General features: G+C 35.1%; 1 protein-coding gene across 10 annotated transcripts in view; it reads right to left on the minus strand.

Moving 5' to 3' along the window:
- Positions 1–18,376, minus strand: part of ROBO2 (roundabout guidance receptor 2) — a 1,102,980-nt gene that overhangs the window by 74,972 nt on the left and 1,009,632 nt on the right. For all 10 annotated transcript variants that reach the window (XM_032182831.1, XM_032182822.1, XM_032182879.1 and 7 more), the window contains 5 exons: positions 15,140–15,221; positions 14,243–14,408; positions 12,323–12,489; positions 8,150–8,271; positions 929–1,160 (listed from right to left, as the gene is read on the minus strand). In XM_032182831.1, the coding sequence (XP_032038722.1) occupies positions 929–1,160; positions 8,150–8,271; positions 12,323–12,489; positions 14,243–14,408; positions 15,140–15,221 (769 nt within the window). The remainder of the gene's footprint in view (positions 1–928; positions 1,161–8,149; positions 8,272–12,322; positions 12,490–14,242; positions 14,409–15,139; positions 15,222–18,376) is intronic.

The following is an 18,376-nucleotide window of genomic DNA, read 5'->3' on the forward strand; positions in this document are numbered from 1 at the left end:
AAACTTCACTGGTATGAAGTATAGATAAAGCATAGGTTTCTTTCCTATGCTTTGAAAGAAATCAATGATACAAAGCATGAAGATGAAGCCTCACTTTTACATCTTTCAGTTTCTATAGAAGAGCTGTTGATAATGGCTCAGATTCTACATGCACAGGTTGCATTAGATAGATAAGTTTGTTTGTTCTATATAAAGAGAATAGGATAAAAATGACATGTCTTGCCTCATTCCCTTTATTTTTTAATAATAATTAAAAAAACAAACAAACAAAAAAACAGTCCTGAAGTGCATATGTTTACGCAAGACTATATACTACATGCTATAGAAATGAATACTTCTGCATTTCAGTAGTATAAAAAGTTCACTATGTCTACATGCTGCATGTTTTACCTACACCTAAATGGTTCTTAAGAAAACTCTCCAAATAACTAATAGGGCAGTTTCATGAACAGCTAGCAAAAATGGAGTGCGTGCCCTTGAGACTGGGCTATCCTTCAGACTTTCCTTCACTAGTCTCCATTTCCTAACCAAACTGTTGATCTACTGATCTACATTTAACAGTACTGCCCTTTCAGAAAGATGTGTTTACTCTCAAACACTCATCTGCAAAAGGTTTAATTCATTAGTTTTATTTTCAAAGTGCAAACCAAAGTCTGTAATTACAGCAAGGCTGGTTTATAAAAGAACGGCTTCTGTGCACACTTTTTGGAAGACTCAAAGCTACTTGTACATAATGAGGAGATAGAAGCCAGAAGAATATAGGACTGGCCAAATGCTTACTCCTGGAATATTTATAGCACAAACCCAAATATGAGGTTGAATTCTAACGCCAAACCTGTATTTAACAAACAGAAATCATGTGAAAGAAATACAGCTGAACAGAAGCATACATACAATATCTAAAATGATTTCTGACCATTTTACTAACCTTCCTCCGTGGTACGAGCAGACTTTGATTCACTGTCCATTCCTTGGAATTCATTGAAATAAGGACGAACTTTAATTTCGTAAGTGACCCCTTTTTTGAGGTTGACTAGAACAGCACTGCGCTCTGTTGGGACTTTGACCTCTAAAATCTGCCACACAGCTGGAGACGGTAGGCCAGACGTTTGGCGATACATTACTCGGTAGCCCTGAATAAACTGCGATTGGCGGTCAACCTAGACATGGCATTAAATAATGTGTCAATAAACGTATTAAAGTGATCAAACCTCTTGAAACCAAACAAGCAAACAAACAAAAAAAAATTGCCTAGAATACTTTGTCATCATGAGAATGAAAAAATTAACAATTGTTTGCACTGCTGAATTAAAAAAAATTGAACTGCCTTCTTGTAAGTCACTCTTTATTAATCATCTCTAAAGGAACATTTTTCTCACGTTACTTGTAGAACATTTCTTTCTATTTTACTTTTAAACATGTCATGACAAATACCATCTTAAATCATAAAACAAGCTCTCACTTCTGCAACAAATCTTAAAAAGAAAACTTTGGCATAACGCTTACTGCATGTAAACCTATTAAGGACATCTTGGCTACTGATGTGCTGAAATATGAGAAGAAAAGAAAAACAAATTCTTTTCAGAAAAGGACAAGTCTTTGAAGATGCCCTATATGCTTTCAGTTTGTCCATTACTTGGCTTACAGCTCATCTTTTCATGAGATACTCAGGAAACTAAAATAAACATAAGACAGATGCAGAGAAAACAACATCCAAGGACATGTGCTGTTCCTTGTGCTCACTGTCTAACCACTCTCTTTGCATCCTAAGGTTGTGATGTACTCAGTCCATCAGAAGGAGACGGAATGTTGTTTTTGTTTTATATCCTAATTGTTGCTAGGCGAACACAATTCAAGCTTGGGATCACACACAGAAGTTTAAAACTCTCACTTATCATAGCTATAAAATAGGACTTTTATTTGAAGGAAAAACTCAAAATATGTTTTATCTGGGAGGGGTTGCATGCATTATTTCTCTTGAAAAAAAAAAAAAAGAAAAAGAAACGATTTGAGTTATGATGATATTTGCATGAATTTTTGTCTGAAAAAAATGGTCAAAACAATATGATGGATAAAACCAAACCAAACCTAGCTGCTTCTGTTGCTGACAAATAAACAGGCAAAGAAAACACAGTGCAAATATCAAGGCTATATGGCTAGCTGTTTGGTAAGTTTCTGTGTTATGGCTAAGACTCAACAAGTAAGATTCCATTTCTGATCTTGACAGTTTGCTAGTTCAAGGGTATTTCAGAATTAAAGATACATTTGTTTGACTTCTCTTAAGAATAAATGAATTTAAGGCTGAAAACACAAACCCGGGTCTATTATGCTTTTGCTATAATCTTGTTATAGTTTATTGAGTCATTCTGAGGGGACCCAGATTCTTAAGACATTAAAAAGCAGGGCAAGCAAGAAGAAAGCTTTATTTATGAGAGCAAAGCAGAAATGTCTTTCATCAAAACTGTCACTGTTAAAAACCTTGCAACATATGTTACAACAACATTAAGCTTGCATTTTATAAACTTCTCTACATTCACTTTAAGTGAATTTATGCACTGAAAGAGGGATATAACTCACAATAATAGCTTGTTAATACCAAAAGAATCAAGCTGTGTTTTTAGGAAGAACATTAAGCAGCTGTTTCCAGATGAAGGGAGTCTGTAAATCAGAGTAAATTGTTTTTATCCATGTTTGACTTTCATTAATTAAATGTTTTACAGACATAAAGACTTTATGAACCTCATGTTTACTAGAAAATTCAGCAAGAATATCAATTTCATATACTTTGGAGTACAGGTTCTCAACCTATATCACAATATAAGGCTATGATGTTTAATAATCAAACACTAAGTTTGATTCCTGCCCAACTTCTGTGTTAGAAGTTATGCTGACAGACAGCATAACTTTTTTTAGAACTTTCCATTTTGTGTTTGCTGCACTTTTAAGCTCTACTGACTGCTGTCTTGCAGAGAAGATCTGAAAATTTAAAATTACACTGAACAGTAACTGTGTGTTGCAAGAAAAAAATTGTATGGAAACTGTTTTATATGATGTGGTACAAACAAAACCACATGCACTAACTTGCAAAACACTGTACCCCTGGCCTGAAGCTCCATAAAGCTTTCTTGGAGAAACAACTACCAGTGTCTGGGATTCGGGATTTGGGGCTACTTGACACTGACTCTGGTACACCTGTTGTACACTGTACTAATTTTAAGTCTATCACACTTTCATATCTACTTACACATAAGTAATATTCAAACTATTCATACATCTCTATTTCCCCTAGGGTTTTGAATTCCTTACCAGAGAGGCTAAACAATACAAGCAATATGAAAACAGAATGCAGTACAACAAGGCCGTCAATTACAGGGTTGCTATAAACTAGGTTAATTTGGGGCCCACACAAGTTTCACTGCGCTTTCAATTGCAAGTCTGATTACAGCAGAGCTGAAGGATCTGTCTGGATTTCAGATTATTGACAGTAATTCAGTTGTTTGGGGTCTGGGAGGGTACTTCAGAAAAAAAATACAATGCATTTTTAATGTTTTCTATAAACATCCAGTCATATTCAATATCAGGAGAGGATACTAAGCTGTCTTTCATACCTACCTAAAGTTAATCTGAAAAAGCAGCATGGTCAGATTGTTGAGAAGCCACTCAGGGAGGAACCTTACTTCCTGAGCAAGGTGGATTTTTCTTTTTGTTCAGAGTTTTCTGATTAGTAAAAACTTATTTTTGGATAATTACACAGATTAACCAGAGATACATGTGAGGTATATATATTTAGGCGGAGGTGCATAAGGACAGTTGTATTTCACATACACATACAGATATACACACAAATTTATAAAACGCACACGTGTATCTATATACATATACATACATGTACATGTTTGCATGTGTATGCTTACATAAGTGTATGTATACATATATGTTTGTCTACATATACACACAATCTTATACATAATATAAAAGCTTGTGACTTCACCATTTCCTCAGTTATGTGGTAGTTACATGTCAGTCCAACAGCAGACCACTAAAACCACGCTTAGCATTAAAGAACTGTATTCAGTTGTGTGAAGCATCAGTTAATTCTGTAGGTTTGGTACACATTCACACCACAGTTGCAGAAAAACACACTATGATTTGATGAAAGAATGTAATAATGTCTATTTATTCTCCTTTCTCTCCTTTATTTTTTTTATTTTGCTTTTATTTATTTTTTGTAACTTTTTTCTGCTGAGTACTGATATTGCAGACTACTTCTAATCTTGCTAAATTTATCCAGCTCTAGGATTTGCACAAGCCCTGGTGATATCACCTCAAAAGAGCTGTAACAGTCGCTGATCTAAAGATACATTTTCTACCTCAGAAGACAGATGGCAGAAAATGCAAATGCTCCTTTAGAAGGTAGAAGGGAGCAGTTACTAGGTAGGTTCTGTTCAGTGCTGACCCAATGCTCTAAGGCAACTTACAGGAATAATTGATCCCTCTCCCTCTCTTTTGATGAATACAGAGTGTGGGATGTATCTATAAAACTGATGACAGCTCCTTCCTGCAGAAGTTGGAACTCTTTTCCCCTGGAAGTTCAAACCTGTACATATCACATCTGAACATGAGACCCATTCAGTGACTATTAGATCACTCTGTTAGGCTATTTGATTGTTTAAAAATGGCAAAAAAAAAAAAAAAAAAAAAATCATAGTGCAGCTTATGCTGCAAATATAGGCAGCTTTCAGGCAAACCTGATAATCTGCACCCTAAAGACACTTTACAATATGCTCTTTGGTATGTAAGTTTCTCCTCCAATATATCCTAAACTGTGCTCCCACTGTGCTCCAATACCCATGGCAATTCTCCATCCATGCAGAACACCTGGCATACTGTGTTGAACTCACTAGTACAGGTTGACTGTATTGGGTTTACAGGGCAAGGTTTTGGTAGCTGGGGTCTGCAGGGGTGGCCTCTGTGAGCAGAATCCAGGAGCTGCTCCATGTCAGGTAAGAGACAGTTCCAGCTGGTTCCAAAAGGATCCCTGCCCTTATCTCAACCCAAGAGCTTTTTTTTTTTTTTTTTTTTTTTTATTCCTTCATATTTTCTGCCTCTCTTCTGTTGATGAGAGGAAGTGAGAGCGCAGCATGGTGGAGCTATGATACCTACTGGGTTTAACCACACAGTAATCTCTGGAAATTCAAACAGCACTAGCATGGATGTCCATACAGAAACAAGACAAAGGGTGATGATACACTGGAAGACTACACAAAGAACCTGACTAAAACTTTCAGTGAAGCACATTCATTTAAAATCAATGTCAAATTGAAAGACAAAGGCACATACTTTATCCTTTTGCCTGGTAGCCTCAAAATTCCTGAGGCATTGGGATTTCAAAGCAACAATTATTTTGCCACATTGAAGAATTTTATTCTTGATTACGCCACAGGGCTCTTCCATAATGCTAGGAAATTTCTCACATTTGGTGACTAATTAAACTCTTAGCTTAATTCCCAGTGTGAGAAAACTGAGGAGAGCAGCATTGGGTGCAGAGTGTTGAGGTTAGCTAAAGAAAGTGCTTTGAGTATGCAATATGCTGGGGCAATGCAAAAAGTATTTGATAGAAATAAAAATAAATCAGGCCAAAGATTTAAAATTAGGCCTTTGGTAACAGTGGGCATATCTGACATGGAATAAATATCTCTGCACCTCACCTTTCTATGTGTAAGGTTAGGATAATGACACCTTTATCATTGTGATGATAAATTCGGTATTATATGTGAAACACCCAAATATTGCAGTTGAAAGCATGACAGATAAGCATGTGAGACAAACTAATAATTTTTTATTCAATGCCAGTTTTCAGTGGTATGAATTTAATAAGACCTGGCAGCACATATTGAATAAAGAAGATAAAAAGAAATGTTGAATAGCTCCATGAAGAATAGATACTGTATGTGACCAGATAATTACAGCTGTACTTTAATACTTATGCACACGAGAGATAAATTTATGCAACAGTGACAATCTAACTTCTGACACTCCTTTTTAACACTGACTTTTTAAACGTGACCTTCTTTTAAAATAGACAAAATATGTGTGCATATGTATATGCATTTTATTTCAAAATATTTTAAGACTGCAACACAGAAGCAGAGAACTATTTCTGAAATTTTAAACTCAAATAATAGATAAAAAAAGGGAACACACACAAAAAAAAAAAACTCAGAAAGAAGAGAGAAATTGGTGTTACTTTGCTGGGAATCAGGACACCAGAAACTCAGTAATAAAGGAAGTTCCTTGGCATTCGCTCTTCGAATTGCAGAAGGTCAGCACAAAGTGTCTTATGACTCTCATGATACTTCTGTCCTTCTGTATGTTAGCTACACTATTTAATCATTTTAAATTAATAGTGTGGACCTTATTCTTTGGACAGAGTGGCTGTTTTCTTATGGTTAACTAGTTGGTTTTGTTCTGGTTGCCGGAAAGTTTCTAATTAGCTGTTCCAGAGATTTATTTATTTATTTATTTATTTATTTATTTATTTATTTATTTTGGTGTTTTTCTTCTCCTCACTTTTAAAACATCTTTGCAGAGACCTGTACACTTGTCAGGTGGCACAGGGTCATTGCTTTAAGGAATTTTTCAGATAAGCTGATACCCATAACATTCATAATGATTTACCTTTAACTTACCATGTTTTCTTTACTCATTAGTAGTTCAGTAGGGGCACCAAGAGACTTTTCACAGCATTCATTATAATATAATGAAAGAGGTCACACTGCATAAAACTGAATTCTGTTTATAAACAGTGGCAAGCCTATGAAATTGTGTTTCTGATAGCTCTAACACCCAGTAAAGTACTTGAAAGAGCACCACACAGACATGATCCAGGTTTACATTTACTGGCTGCTAATGTTCAATGTTCTTAACTACTGACCCATCTGCTTGGGCAAAAAAAGGTTTGCTACAAAGGCACCTGAACATGAAAGTCTGTCTAGCCTGGAGTTATTTAGCTGAAACAGACAACATTTTAGAAAGGCAATCTGAGTGTTGACATCATCAATGGCAAAAGGCAGTAACAGATTTTCTAAATAATCTTCTAAGGAAGACAAGAATTATTTATTTATTCTAATCTGGCCCCCTTACCATTGAAATATGTCAGAACAAGGATGGTGCATAAGCCCTGATAAATATGACTGAGTTGTGCAAAAACAACAGTAATCCCTATAATACACAATCTATTACCACACTTATATCCTATTGTATAATCCCCTGTACACATTAACCTCTAAGCAACATTACATGCAGTAGAAAAGCCCTGAGTATCATGAATATCTCTTTTGCAGAATTCATTCTACCTAATACAATTGTTTTGGTGATACGCAGTGCAATACTATTTGTCTCTATCTTCCACGCATGACTCTACTTCCTCCAGAGCAGATGCCCCAAGAGCAAAGCACTCATTTGTGGTGTGGAATGCCTAGGGACAACGTCCTTATATGGTAACAGATCATTTCCTTCAAGCCTCTGGAAGAGAAACATAGCATTTTGAAAGCCAAATACTTATATCTTAACTTCTTAGAAGTTCTACACAGTACTTTAGCCCCTCAAATAGAAACATTAAGTACTGCCAAAAAGATTCTGGTCTTCTATAATGAAAGAATATCCACTGACTTGTGGTAAGGCATATGCTAGAATACCAGACACTACCAGTGGATCAGGCATCAGCATTACATGCTGCTGACTTTTCTACAAATGCCCTATAGGAAGCTGTTTTTGCATTTTAGAGTTACCAAATAATAGGATGTTGTCAGAGGTTCTATGCTTTGAAGTGGAGAGTGCTTTTTATGCAACGATTTAATGTTGATATTTAACTTTATTTTTGATGTGCGCAGATCAATTACCCTTTGGATTATGTTGTTAAGCATATCCATTTTTTATAGTATTTTTCTAGCCAGAAACCTAGCTCCCTTTAAGACCATATCGTTAACACATCTATGCCTGGATGATGTTAGTCTAGCAGAGCACTCATGCTAGAGTAAAGACGTGTTTTGTGTTTTTCATGGTAGTGGGAAAAAAAAAAAAAAAAAGCACTGTAAGGACAAATAGGCAAAATTAAAGTAACGTAAGGTAGTTATAACAGAAGCCTTACTGTCCAGGTGACTTGAACTGTCGTGGGTGTCAGCACAACAGGGTTATGTAGTCGTACAATGACGTCTCCCAGTTCTTTCTGAACTTGCCTGTGATCCACACCTTGTGCTGGTGGGCTGATATCTGCCAGGCCAAGAACACACATGAAAGTGTTATTTTAATGAGAGAACATATAGGGCATTTATTAGAATGACCTAATTAGCTTAATGACCTGACTTAAACACTCTCATATAGTATGTATCTTTAAAACAATACAATTCTAAGGTTTAAATACAGACTCCAAAATGTATCAAGTAAATGCTACATACCAAGTAGCTGCTTAGGTAATCATGGAATAAAAAGATACTTAAATGAGTATTCAGACTTGATGGCAGTTTTCTCAGATTTGCTAAGTGATTAGAGAGATGCGATATTCACTACTTCTAAAATGTTCAGATAACAGTAATGTTGCACAGATGTCTGCAACCAAACTGGTTAGTGTAATTGAAGAATATTAAGAGTTGTTTTTTTTTTTTCCTTAGAGCATACATGACATTAAGTCATTATATGTTTCCAAATTTTCACTAAACGTCCCATCCCTATATACTATGCACACAAGAAAGCAAGCACTAAAAATAGTATTTTCTTCTGCAAAATGAAATTTCCCTTCACAAATAATAGATAATGAAATTTAGTGCAAATATGAGTAAAATGATAAATAAAAAGCCAATCTGATTTTGATCTTATAAAAGGCATTAAAAAAAAATCTTTTCAAAATTATGCCAAAGACTCTTTCAAAGTGGGAGGAAAATTACTTCTAGTCAAAACAAGAAGGGATTTGATCATTTAGTACAGGTCCATGGAAAACCATCATGAAAACCATCTCCAAGCACCACATTTGGCTCTAGTGCCTAGTTTTTAAAGACTGCATTTAAGTTAGTGCATTGTGATAATATGAAGGAAGCTGTACTACCTTTCCTAACTAGGAGCAGCAAATATAAAGTATGTGTCAGAAAGGGGAGTAGGAAATGTGCAATGTGAATTTATGCCGCATGTATTTTTCTTGATAGTTCCTAGAAATCACCATTTTCTGTTGTATTGCACCAAAAGGAGAATGTTGAGCTACAGCTATCACTTACAATACAATACAGTAACATGTGCCTTGCCTCTTCCTTAGACAGAAATGAAGGTGCTTTCTAGAAGCTAGTGAAGTTTCAGATACATTTAATGGATCCTTCAAAGACCTTAAAATGATGTTCTTGGTCAACAGTTACAGATGACCTTATTAGCTATGTTAATTTTTATTTGTAGATAGACATGCCTGTTAGATATATGTATACTGATTATTTATGCTTCAAATTATCTGTACTTTTCCAGAAAAGGCAAATTTGAAACACGTGCACAGATCATATTCAAAAAGACCTGATCATGGCTAGGCCTGCTTAGCCATCTATGAATTCTGCTTAGTTTTCTCATGAGATTCATTAGCCAAAACCATTTTGCTTCTTTTTGGATCAACCTCACATACACGTGAAGAAAAAACAAACAAAATAATTCAAAAATTTTCTCAGAGTAATTACTGACTTCTCTATACTTATATGATACAAGTAATTTAAGGTAAGCCTTTTGAAAGTGACTGATTGTCTACTTGTAGTCCACTAGTAAAAATATCCACAAACTCCTATTACTTGTATTTGCTACGCATAATACCAGGAAATCAAATGCTTATATTAAAGCTACCACAGGAACCTGTTGAAAATTAATATTACATAGAATTGCTATATCTGTTTTTTTTCTTCCTCAATGGCCACTGTGAACATGCTTTCTACTGTGTGTCAGCTTCCTCTGTCAGCCTGAATTGAATTCAGGCATAATTAGAAATCACATCAAAACATTATGTTAATTTTCAATTGATTTTATGATTTAATTCTATTAAACTGGAGGTTACCAAAGAAGCTATAAATCCTGTACATGGTTCAGTGTGCTTGACTGCTAAACAGGTTCTGGAAATGGAAGCTGCAACACATGCTGTAGCTAATTAAAAGACATGTTTTTGCTGAAATCAGATTGCTTGTCAGTATGTCAGATAAAAGTCTACACTTGACACTGAAATGCCAAAGTTGTTTGTGTGTGTTTTTTTTTTTTTTTTTTTTTTTTTTTTAAACTAGGTGATAAGTTATGCAGACTAAAGACTGGTGCAATGAAAAGTGTGAGTCACCTCATCATAACGGGAGAGTAAGAAAGAAGAAAACTTGTGATACTCCATGGATAGTCATTCCATAGAATCCCTTCCAACTCACTCCTTCAGATTCTCAGAAAGCAGCTCTCTTTTCCTTTTACAGCAGTTATTATTATTTAAAGGATGTAACTAATAAGGACAGATTTATTCAGGAACAGACTAGATGAGAGAAGCTGGATGTGTGAGAAATACCACCCTACTTGTTTATCTTTTTCCACCTAGGACCAACAAAGGACACAATTCCAATTACACATGCTGAAGGCTTACACAGGATTCACAGGCTCTCCACACACACTTTTCTAACTTCCATAAACATGGAAAGATCATCTCATTGTAAATTAACTGTGAGAGGAGCTATTATTTTGGACTTGAAAAAATTACAATTTCAAAAAATGATTAATTCCCGTACTCCAACCTGCTTAATGCAGAACTACACTCTTGAATGAAGTATTCAAGCAATATGTTGTCAAAGCCAAAAAAAAAACATGCTGTGAAGAGAAATTTGTTCATGACAGTTACACTTGGTTAGAGCTGGCTGTAATGTGAATAAAATTTACAGTCATCAGACCCTCTGCACACACGCAATGGAGGATCACAGCTATCAATTATATCATCATCCAACAAATAAGGGATTTCCCTTCAGCCTTCTCTTTTGGTTTATTATTTACAAACCGAAACTTGGTTTATTCAGTGAATTATGAATTTAAAGAATTCAGAAATGTAGATTTATAAACAGAAGATCTATACTTTTCTCTGAATAACTTTAAAGTATTTTTATCATGCAGACCCCTTAATTTACATGAATCAGCTGCACAAATGTTGGACCAGATTAATTGATACACTATGGATATTTTGTGCAATTCTTGTGATTAAAACTAACGTTAAACATGATGTCTGTCTGTCTGTTTAAGCACTTGTTATGATAGTATATCTCTACTTGATGATGGAGAAGAACTAAAGACAGAGGATATAACAGAAGAGAACATGTTATTCATAACACATCAGAAAAGGGAGGGATGGTTAGTTCACTTGGCTTTTAATGGAAACAGTGCATCAAGGAGCACACCAGCCGTCTGTGACCTGCAAACTTGTCCTGGTTTCCGCTGGGACAGAATTAATTTTCTTCCTAATAACTGGCATGGTGCTGTGTTTTGGTTTTAGGATGAGAATAATGCTGATATTGCATTATATATGCTGATATAATGGTGGTTTAGTTGTTGCAGAGCAGTGCTTACACCAATTCAAGGACTTTTCAGCTTCTCTTGCTATCCTGATAGCAAGAAGGCTGGGGCTGCACAAAAAGCTGTGAGGGGACAGAACCAGGACAGCTGACCCAAGCTGGCCAAAGGGACATCCCATACCATATGGCACCATACTGTACAATAAATAGAATTGGCCAGGTGGGTTGGGAAGGTCACTGCTTGGTGACTGGCTGGGCATCAGTCAGTGGGCAGTAAGCAATTGCATTGTGCATCACTTGTTCTGTGTATTCTTTTATTATTATTATTATTATTATTATTATTATTATTATTATTATTATTATTATTATTATTATTATTATTATTCCTTCCTTTTCTGTCCTATTACGCACATTTGTCCTATTATGCTATTATGTCTTTATCTCAGCCTATGTTTTTACTTTTTTTTTTTTCCCCACAAAAAATATTCTCTTCCCTATCCCACTCTGGGGTGAGGAGAGTGAATGAAACTATGTGTAGCGATTAGCTGCCTGCCCGGTTAAACCACAACAAAACTAAAAATATACCAAGGCACTGAGGAGTTAACCTATCTCTCCTGAGCTCAAGACTGATACAGAAGTCATTGGACTATATTGGCTAAGCTGGATTCCTGATTCCTTCAGTCAGAATGCTAACACAAAATGTCCAAATCTATTGGTCAACTCTCAGTTCCTTTCTATTTTAACTCAAGCATATAAGCCTTAATAATTGCTATTACCTTGTGTTCGGACAGGATCTGACATTGGGCTGGGATCACTCAGACCTTGTGAATTGATAGCTCTCACCATAAACAGGTAGATTGTATTGGGGCGCAGTCCTCTCACGGTGTAGAGAGTGGTCTTCACATGGTTAGCCACTGTTTGCCAGCTATTGCTCACAGACTGGCTGCAATGAGAAAGCCGTTGAAGATTATAGAGTAATGCAACAGAAAAAAAAAAAAAAAAAAAAAAAAAGGAAGTGAAAAAGGACTACTTTTGTAAACCTGTATCAAGTCTACAGAAAAAAGTAGTAAGAGCAAGGTAAAAATAAAAAAGACTTTGTAGTTCCAGTTAACTCATCAAGACAAGTTAAAAAAATAACAGAGCTTTCAAAGATACTTCTTTCAACAGAAGCAAAAGCAAAAGGTTTTCCTATCTGTCTAACAGATGTCTGCAAAAGGAAAGTGTGGAATGCAGTAAATTAGAATGATAAATAGACCACTCGAACATAAACCTTGGAAAAGAAAAACCTATTACAAGAATAAATTTCTATATTGCGAAGTAAAATATGTCAATAGTTGTCATTAGAAGAGAAATATTCTCCTTGAACTAAATTCATATGTAAAGTTAACAAAAAATCTTCTAAAAATATCCTTGTAAATGAAGGAATTTATATGAATACTTTTTCTGTCATTATATTTTCAATTGGACAATATTATAATTAGCTTATAATGCACTGTGTGAAGAGATTTCAAACATAATTGTTAAAACAGCTTTTAATAAAAATGCCTGGCTTCTGTTAACGTTATTTATGGGATGCCATTAAAGCTTATCTAGGGTGAAATATCACAAAAGTTTAAAGACAAAATTTGATTTTATTGTGCTTTCTTATATAGCATTGACAAAAAATCTTTAAGCATATTAAAGGAAAAAGAAAACGGGAAGCTGCTAGTTTCATGTTTCTATTGTTTCATTCATGTAATGTAAAAGTTCTGCACAAGTTCTAAAACAAAATCAGTGATCTGCATGCATCGTAATGATGTTCTTTGCATATTAACATACACAGAAGCATTATCACTGTAACTTTTAAAATAAGCAAGCATATTATTTTGACAAATTCTTGCTTGAATTTTAATTAAAAGATAAATGATACTATTTGTTATTTGCTGAAGATCTTGATTCAGAAAAACATGTAAGAATGTGCCCATTAACATGCAGAAGAGTATATTGTTATTGTTATGCATATGAGAGGTACAGCCAATGCTTAAACAAACTAGCTGAATTGGAGCCTGGAAGTTCTTTCCTACCACACATTAAGTGCTGCTGTGTGGAACAGAGCAGCTGGATCCTCTTCAACCTTAGGCTGCAGGATGAAATCATAAATTATCAACACCAGCCTTTTCAGTTAATAGTTTTGTTCCATCTAAAACAGTTAAGCATAGAAATTTAAAGTGCTTTAACTATTTAATATGTCCTGCTTTAACAAGAACAAGAATTCAAGTACACAGAGCGATTTAAAGATTGTCCACTTATTTTCAGTTTATTTGCACTCTGACGGTTGAGGCAATGCTACTGGCCCAAATGGCTTCAACTGCAGCATTCCCATGGTGGACTCTCACTTGAAAGGGAATTAAGGGAACAGTAAAAAAATAAAGAGTGGACATTGTCTCATTATATGTCTGTTGACCTTAGGAAAAAGATAGATGGTTCTCTACTTAATCACTTTAAATAAATGTGATAACTTAAAACAAACAAACAAACAAATGAAAATGCCTTATAGAATAAGAATCAATGCCTTCCACAGGAGTTAAGTCTTTTAATAAACTTTTAATAATACATGTAGAGTCCAAAAGAACACCACAGTACCAGCAGAACAGCTGGTACTAGGATTTAAGCAAAATTATAAAGGAAAGAGACTAAAAGTAGAATAATTCACATACCTAAAAGCCTCAATGATATATGCACTAGCTGGTAGGCTTCCAGGGGTCCCTGGTTGCCAGGACAGGGTGACACTGTTCTTAGTGACATCAGTGACTTGAGGTTTGGATGGTGGCCCAGGGAGGTCGTTTATGTCGTAATTTTTACTGACTGTTGCTCCACCTGACTCTGTAAGGGGCAAATGCAAAACATTTAGTTTTTATCCTCTACTGTATAAATCTGACCAAAGTAGAAGGTTAGAAAGAAAAAACATGCCAAATACTTGCAAAATCAGCATAAACAATATTCTTAATTTGCAAAGAACTAAGTCAATAATTGCATTATCAGATATACATGTATTTAAGGATGAAGAACTGTCATACTTCTGGTACTCACTAAAGGACAGAAAAGCCACAAAACTCAAAAGTTTATATATATATATATACATAAATTGATATATATATAACTAGATATATATATAGAGAGAGAATAAAAAAAATAATAATAAAAAAACATATTTGCTAAAATTTACATAAAATACCAAAACGTCCTCTACTAGAAAGACTGTGAATGTTCCTATGTCCAGATCAATTCTGGTGCTCACAGGGTGCACTCTGTGTAGGCATTAGTCTTCTTGCTCAAGCCAATCACAGGGTGAATCTAGAGTTTACTAATGCACCTGTTTGGAAGAACTATAACATACCACTGTCACTGGAGACAAATTATTGCAATGTCAATGGGTGTTCAGAGATAATCACAATGAAATCTAAGGCATGTGAAGAAAGCCAGCCTTCCTACTTAAAACCTTTTCTATCTCAAACCCAGAATTTCTAGAATTGAGTATTTGACTCAGATTGCTCTGACATAGTCTATGTTTTCATTTTGTGACATCTGAAAAATGGCCCCTGGACATGTCTTACCTGTCACCTCCAGCACAGCGCTCCATGATGTCTCCCCACTTGAACTTGTAGCAACGCAAGTGTAAGTTCCAGTATCAGACAGCTAGACATAAAGAACATTTAAGGGCAGTTTTAGTTTTTCGGAATCAGATGACAGAGTTTACTCAAGTTTTATTTTTCTAAGTGCTTCTTGGTAAGAATGACTTAGCCTATATTTTACAACAGGCTAGAGGACATTTTCAAATAATTATTTAATGGTGGCTTAATTTTAGAGAACTAAAGTTTGGCAGCAAAAGACTCTGGATTTGTACAAAATTATTGTGATTCCTTTGTCAGTTCATATATTCCAAATTCAATTTGGGAACAGCTTTTAAATTATATTGTCAATATTGATCTCGTTGTTCTATTGAAAAATTTGCCAAGTATTTTGCTATTCCTTACCAAGATTTAAAATACAGATTTCTGTGACAGGAATTAGAGAAAACAACAGAGATGGATGGAAGACCACAACTTTACAAAGCACAGAATATACAGAAGAGCTGTCCTACCACTATGTATAAAAGTGTGGTAATGTCAAGATAAAAGCAGAAGAGGGAGAATGCTGACTCTAGTGATAATGGAGAAGAATTATATTCACCACCAGATGACTTGACGGAAGTAGGACAGCATCCAAGAAGCTTTATTGGACTTTAAGGAATTGTAATGGGTGGTCTGCTAAATGCAGATTGGAACTATGACAAATGTGCTTATACCCAACCCTTCAAAAAGAATGTAAAGGTAAATAAGAGTGATGCTCTTCAGATTACTTGTTGATATGTAATTTAATTGATCTTTAACTTTTTCATGTTAGAATTCTGTTGGTGATTTCTTCTGACAGACTGGATTTGCAGTGTACCATTCTTAGGGGCAGGAAGCAACTGGGTAATGCCAATTTAATTATCTAAATGAGCATAACTTGTATTGTAGGGGACGCTTTTACCATGAAAAATAAGGAATAATTTAACCCCTCTGACAATGGCTCATGGACCCCAAATATACAGGCATTGCTAACAAAATGAGAAAGACTCTTGAAAAGAGAGCTTTTCCAAAGGAGAGAGTCTTACAGCATTCTGAAGTATTGTATTTTATCTTGCTCCTTCCAAGCTTTTATTAAATCTATAATTTTTCATTATGTGATGATGGAGAATATTTCTCAGTGCTGTGGTTCTTAACTTCATTTGTGTACCACTGTGACAGATGGCGTATGGCAAACCCAATGAAGTATGTGGTATACACAACAGAGTAACTTGCAGAAGGCAAACTTGACATATAAGCAAGCCGGAGATATGCTGCCTCTGCAAGTTATGGTAAATTATCTAACTTCCAGACTGTGGATGGATTAGACACAGACATAGTGTATTGATAATTCAATTATTTATACTTTTTATGTTATGAGGGAGAAAAAAAAAAACAACAACAGGGAAGGTCAATGGAAAATCATTGCTATTCTGTATAATAAGCAGTTTTCTTATGCAGATGGCTACATCTGGCATGGTACACTTCTACAAAGCAGAAGGAAGATGCTCCACTGTTGACCTGTCTAAAAGGGTACTACTGAGTGTGTGACATATTGTGTGTTTTCAGTTGTCTTCCAGGGCAACCTGGAAGACTAGCTCATCAGAAAAATCTCTATGTTCATATTTATGTCTGTGGCCCATGGGTCACTGTGGTTGCTGCAGACTTGTGATTTACACATAGAAAGAGAGATTAATTACAAAGCAGAAGAGGATGGTCTCAAAGGCTTAAATGGTAGTGGCTCATCTTTACCTATGTCTTGATATCTTTTATGATTGCAATAATGATTATTAATTGTAAGGGGAGAAGAAGGCTGAGGACTAGGACATGGAGGTGATAGTCATTTGTTTTGCATACATATATAAGTATACTTGGGTATATTTCGTGGGATTTTTAATTAATTAATTAATTTATTTATTATTATTTTGCTTAGGAAGTGTTGTCAGTTCCTGCTGGGAAGTGACTCTGAGAGTGAAGTTAAACACAATTAATACATTAAAATTTCAACCTACAAGAGAAAATCTTTTTTTTTTTTTTTTTAAGGTGATGTGTGGTTTTTGCTGGTAAGTCTGACTTGAGCAGTAAACATTACTGCAATTAAGGGGTTTGTAAGAAATGTCCTTCCGAGCCTTTAAGGAAAACCAGTTACTAGTGAATTAGCCACTTAAGGATCAATAAAAGCATAATGTCTTTCAAAACCACACTCTCTACTAATATTATTTTCCACTCCCCTTGTAAGCATTTTTTTTTTTGTTTCATTTACAGACCTTGTGCATCTACCAGCAAGATGAATGCGCTGGCACAATTCAGAGCCTATTTCGATGTTTGCATAGCTGCATGCAGACAAGTATCCCAGGAGCTTCTGCCTCATGGATGTTCCACAGCAGCCCATCATTGATGCCTCAAATTTTGTTTGAAATCACTAAGCTTCCACCTTTAATTGCTGCTTTCTAATACTACTGGGGAATCTTGAGTATTCAAGTGCACTCCTTAATCCAGTCGTACAGGAAAAATGCATTAACCTTCATGGCCTAAACCTGCCTTCAGCCCAGGGAGGAAGGATAAATTGTTTACTCAAGGAAAGGTAGCATAAATTTTTTAATAAATTCCATTTTGTTCCAAGGAAATTAGCAATCCATCTACTATCACTGATGAGATGGTACCACAAAACAAAACTGCTGTTTATATCTTGCCCCTAATAGCTATGTTTCTTGACATTTATTTATTTATTTATTTATTTTTTTTTTTGATGAAAAAGCTTTGTGCAGGAATTACTGCTGATTAAATTAAAGGACTGCTGAAATTGTCTGTAAGTTCTTAACAAATAATTATGTTTACCTTAGTATTTTTCTATACACATACTTGTTCAAATACAAAAAAAACAAATATGCATTTTTATCTAAAGTTAAAAAACAAATCAAAAAAAAAAAAAACACATGCAAAGATTAGTGATAGAGCACTTACCAACTAAGTCTGGCATTATACAATCTGGAATATTGCAAAATTTCTTTGTACCTTTAAGATACTGTATTATATCTTATGTGTCAGAATGCAAATATTATGATAGGCATTTCATTTTGAACAGAAATCCCTCTGAATATAAGTGCATGTATGTTACAGTATAAGTTGTCTGCTCTTATCCGCAGCTTTACGAAACATCTGCAGCAAGCGTAACATTGGAATAAATCAGCCCAGCTCAAGACT

The sequence above is a fragment of the Aythya fuligula genome, chromosome 1 (assembly GCF_009819795.1).
Source record: "Aythya fuligula isolate bAytFul2 chromosome 1, bAytFul2.pri, whole genome shotgun sequence".
Classification (NCBI taxonomy): domain Eukaryota; kingdom Metazoa; phylum Chordata; class Aves; order Anseriformes; family Anatidae; genus Aythya; species Aythya fuligula.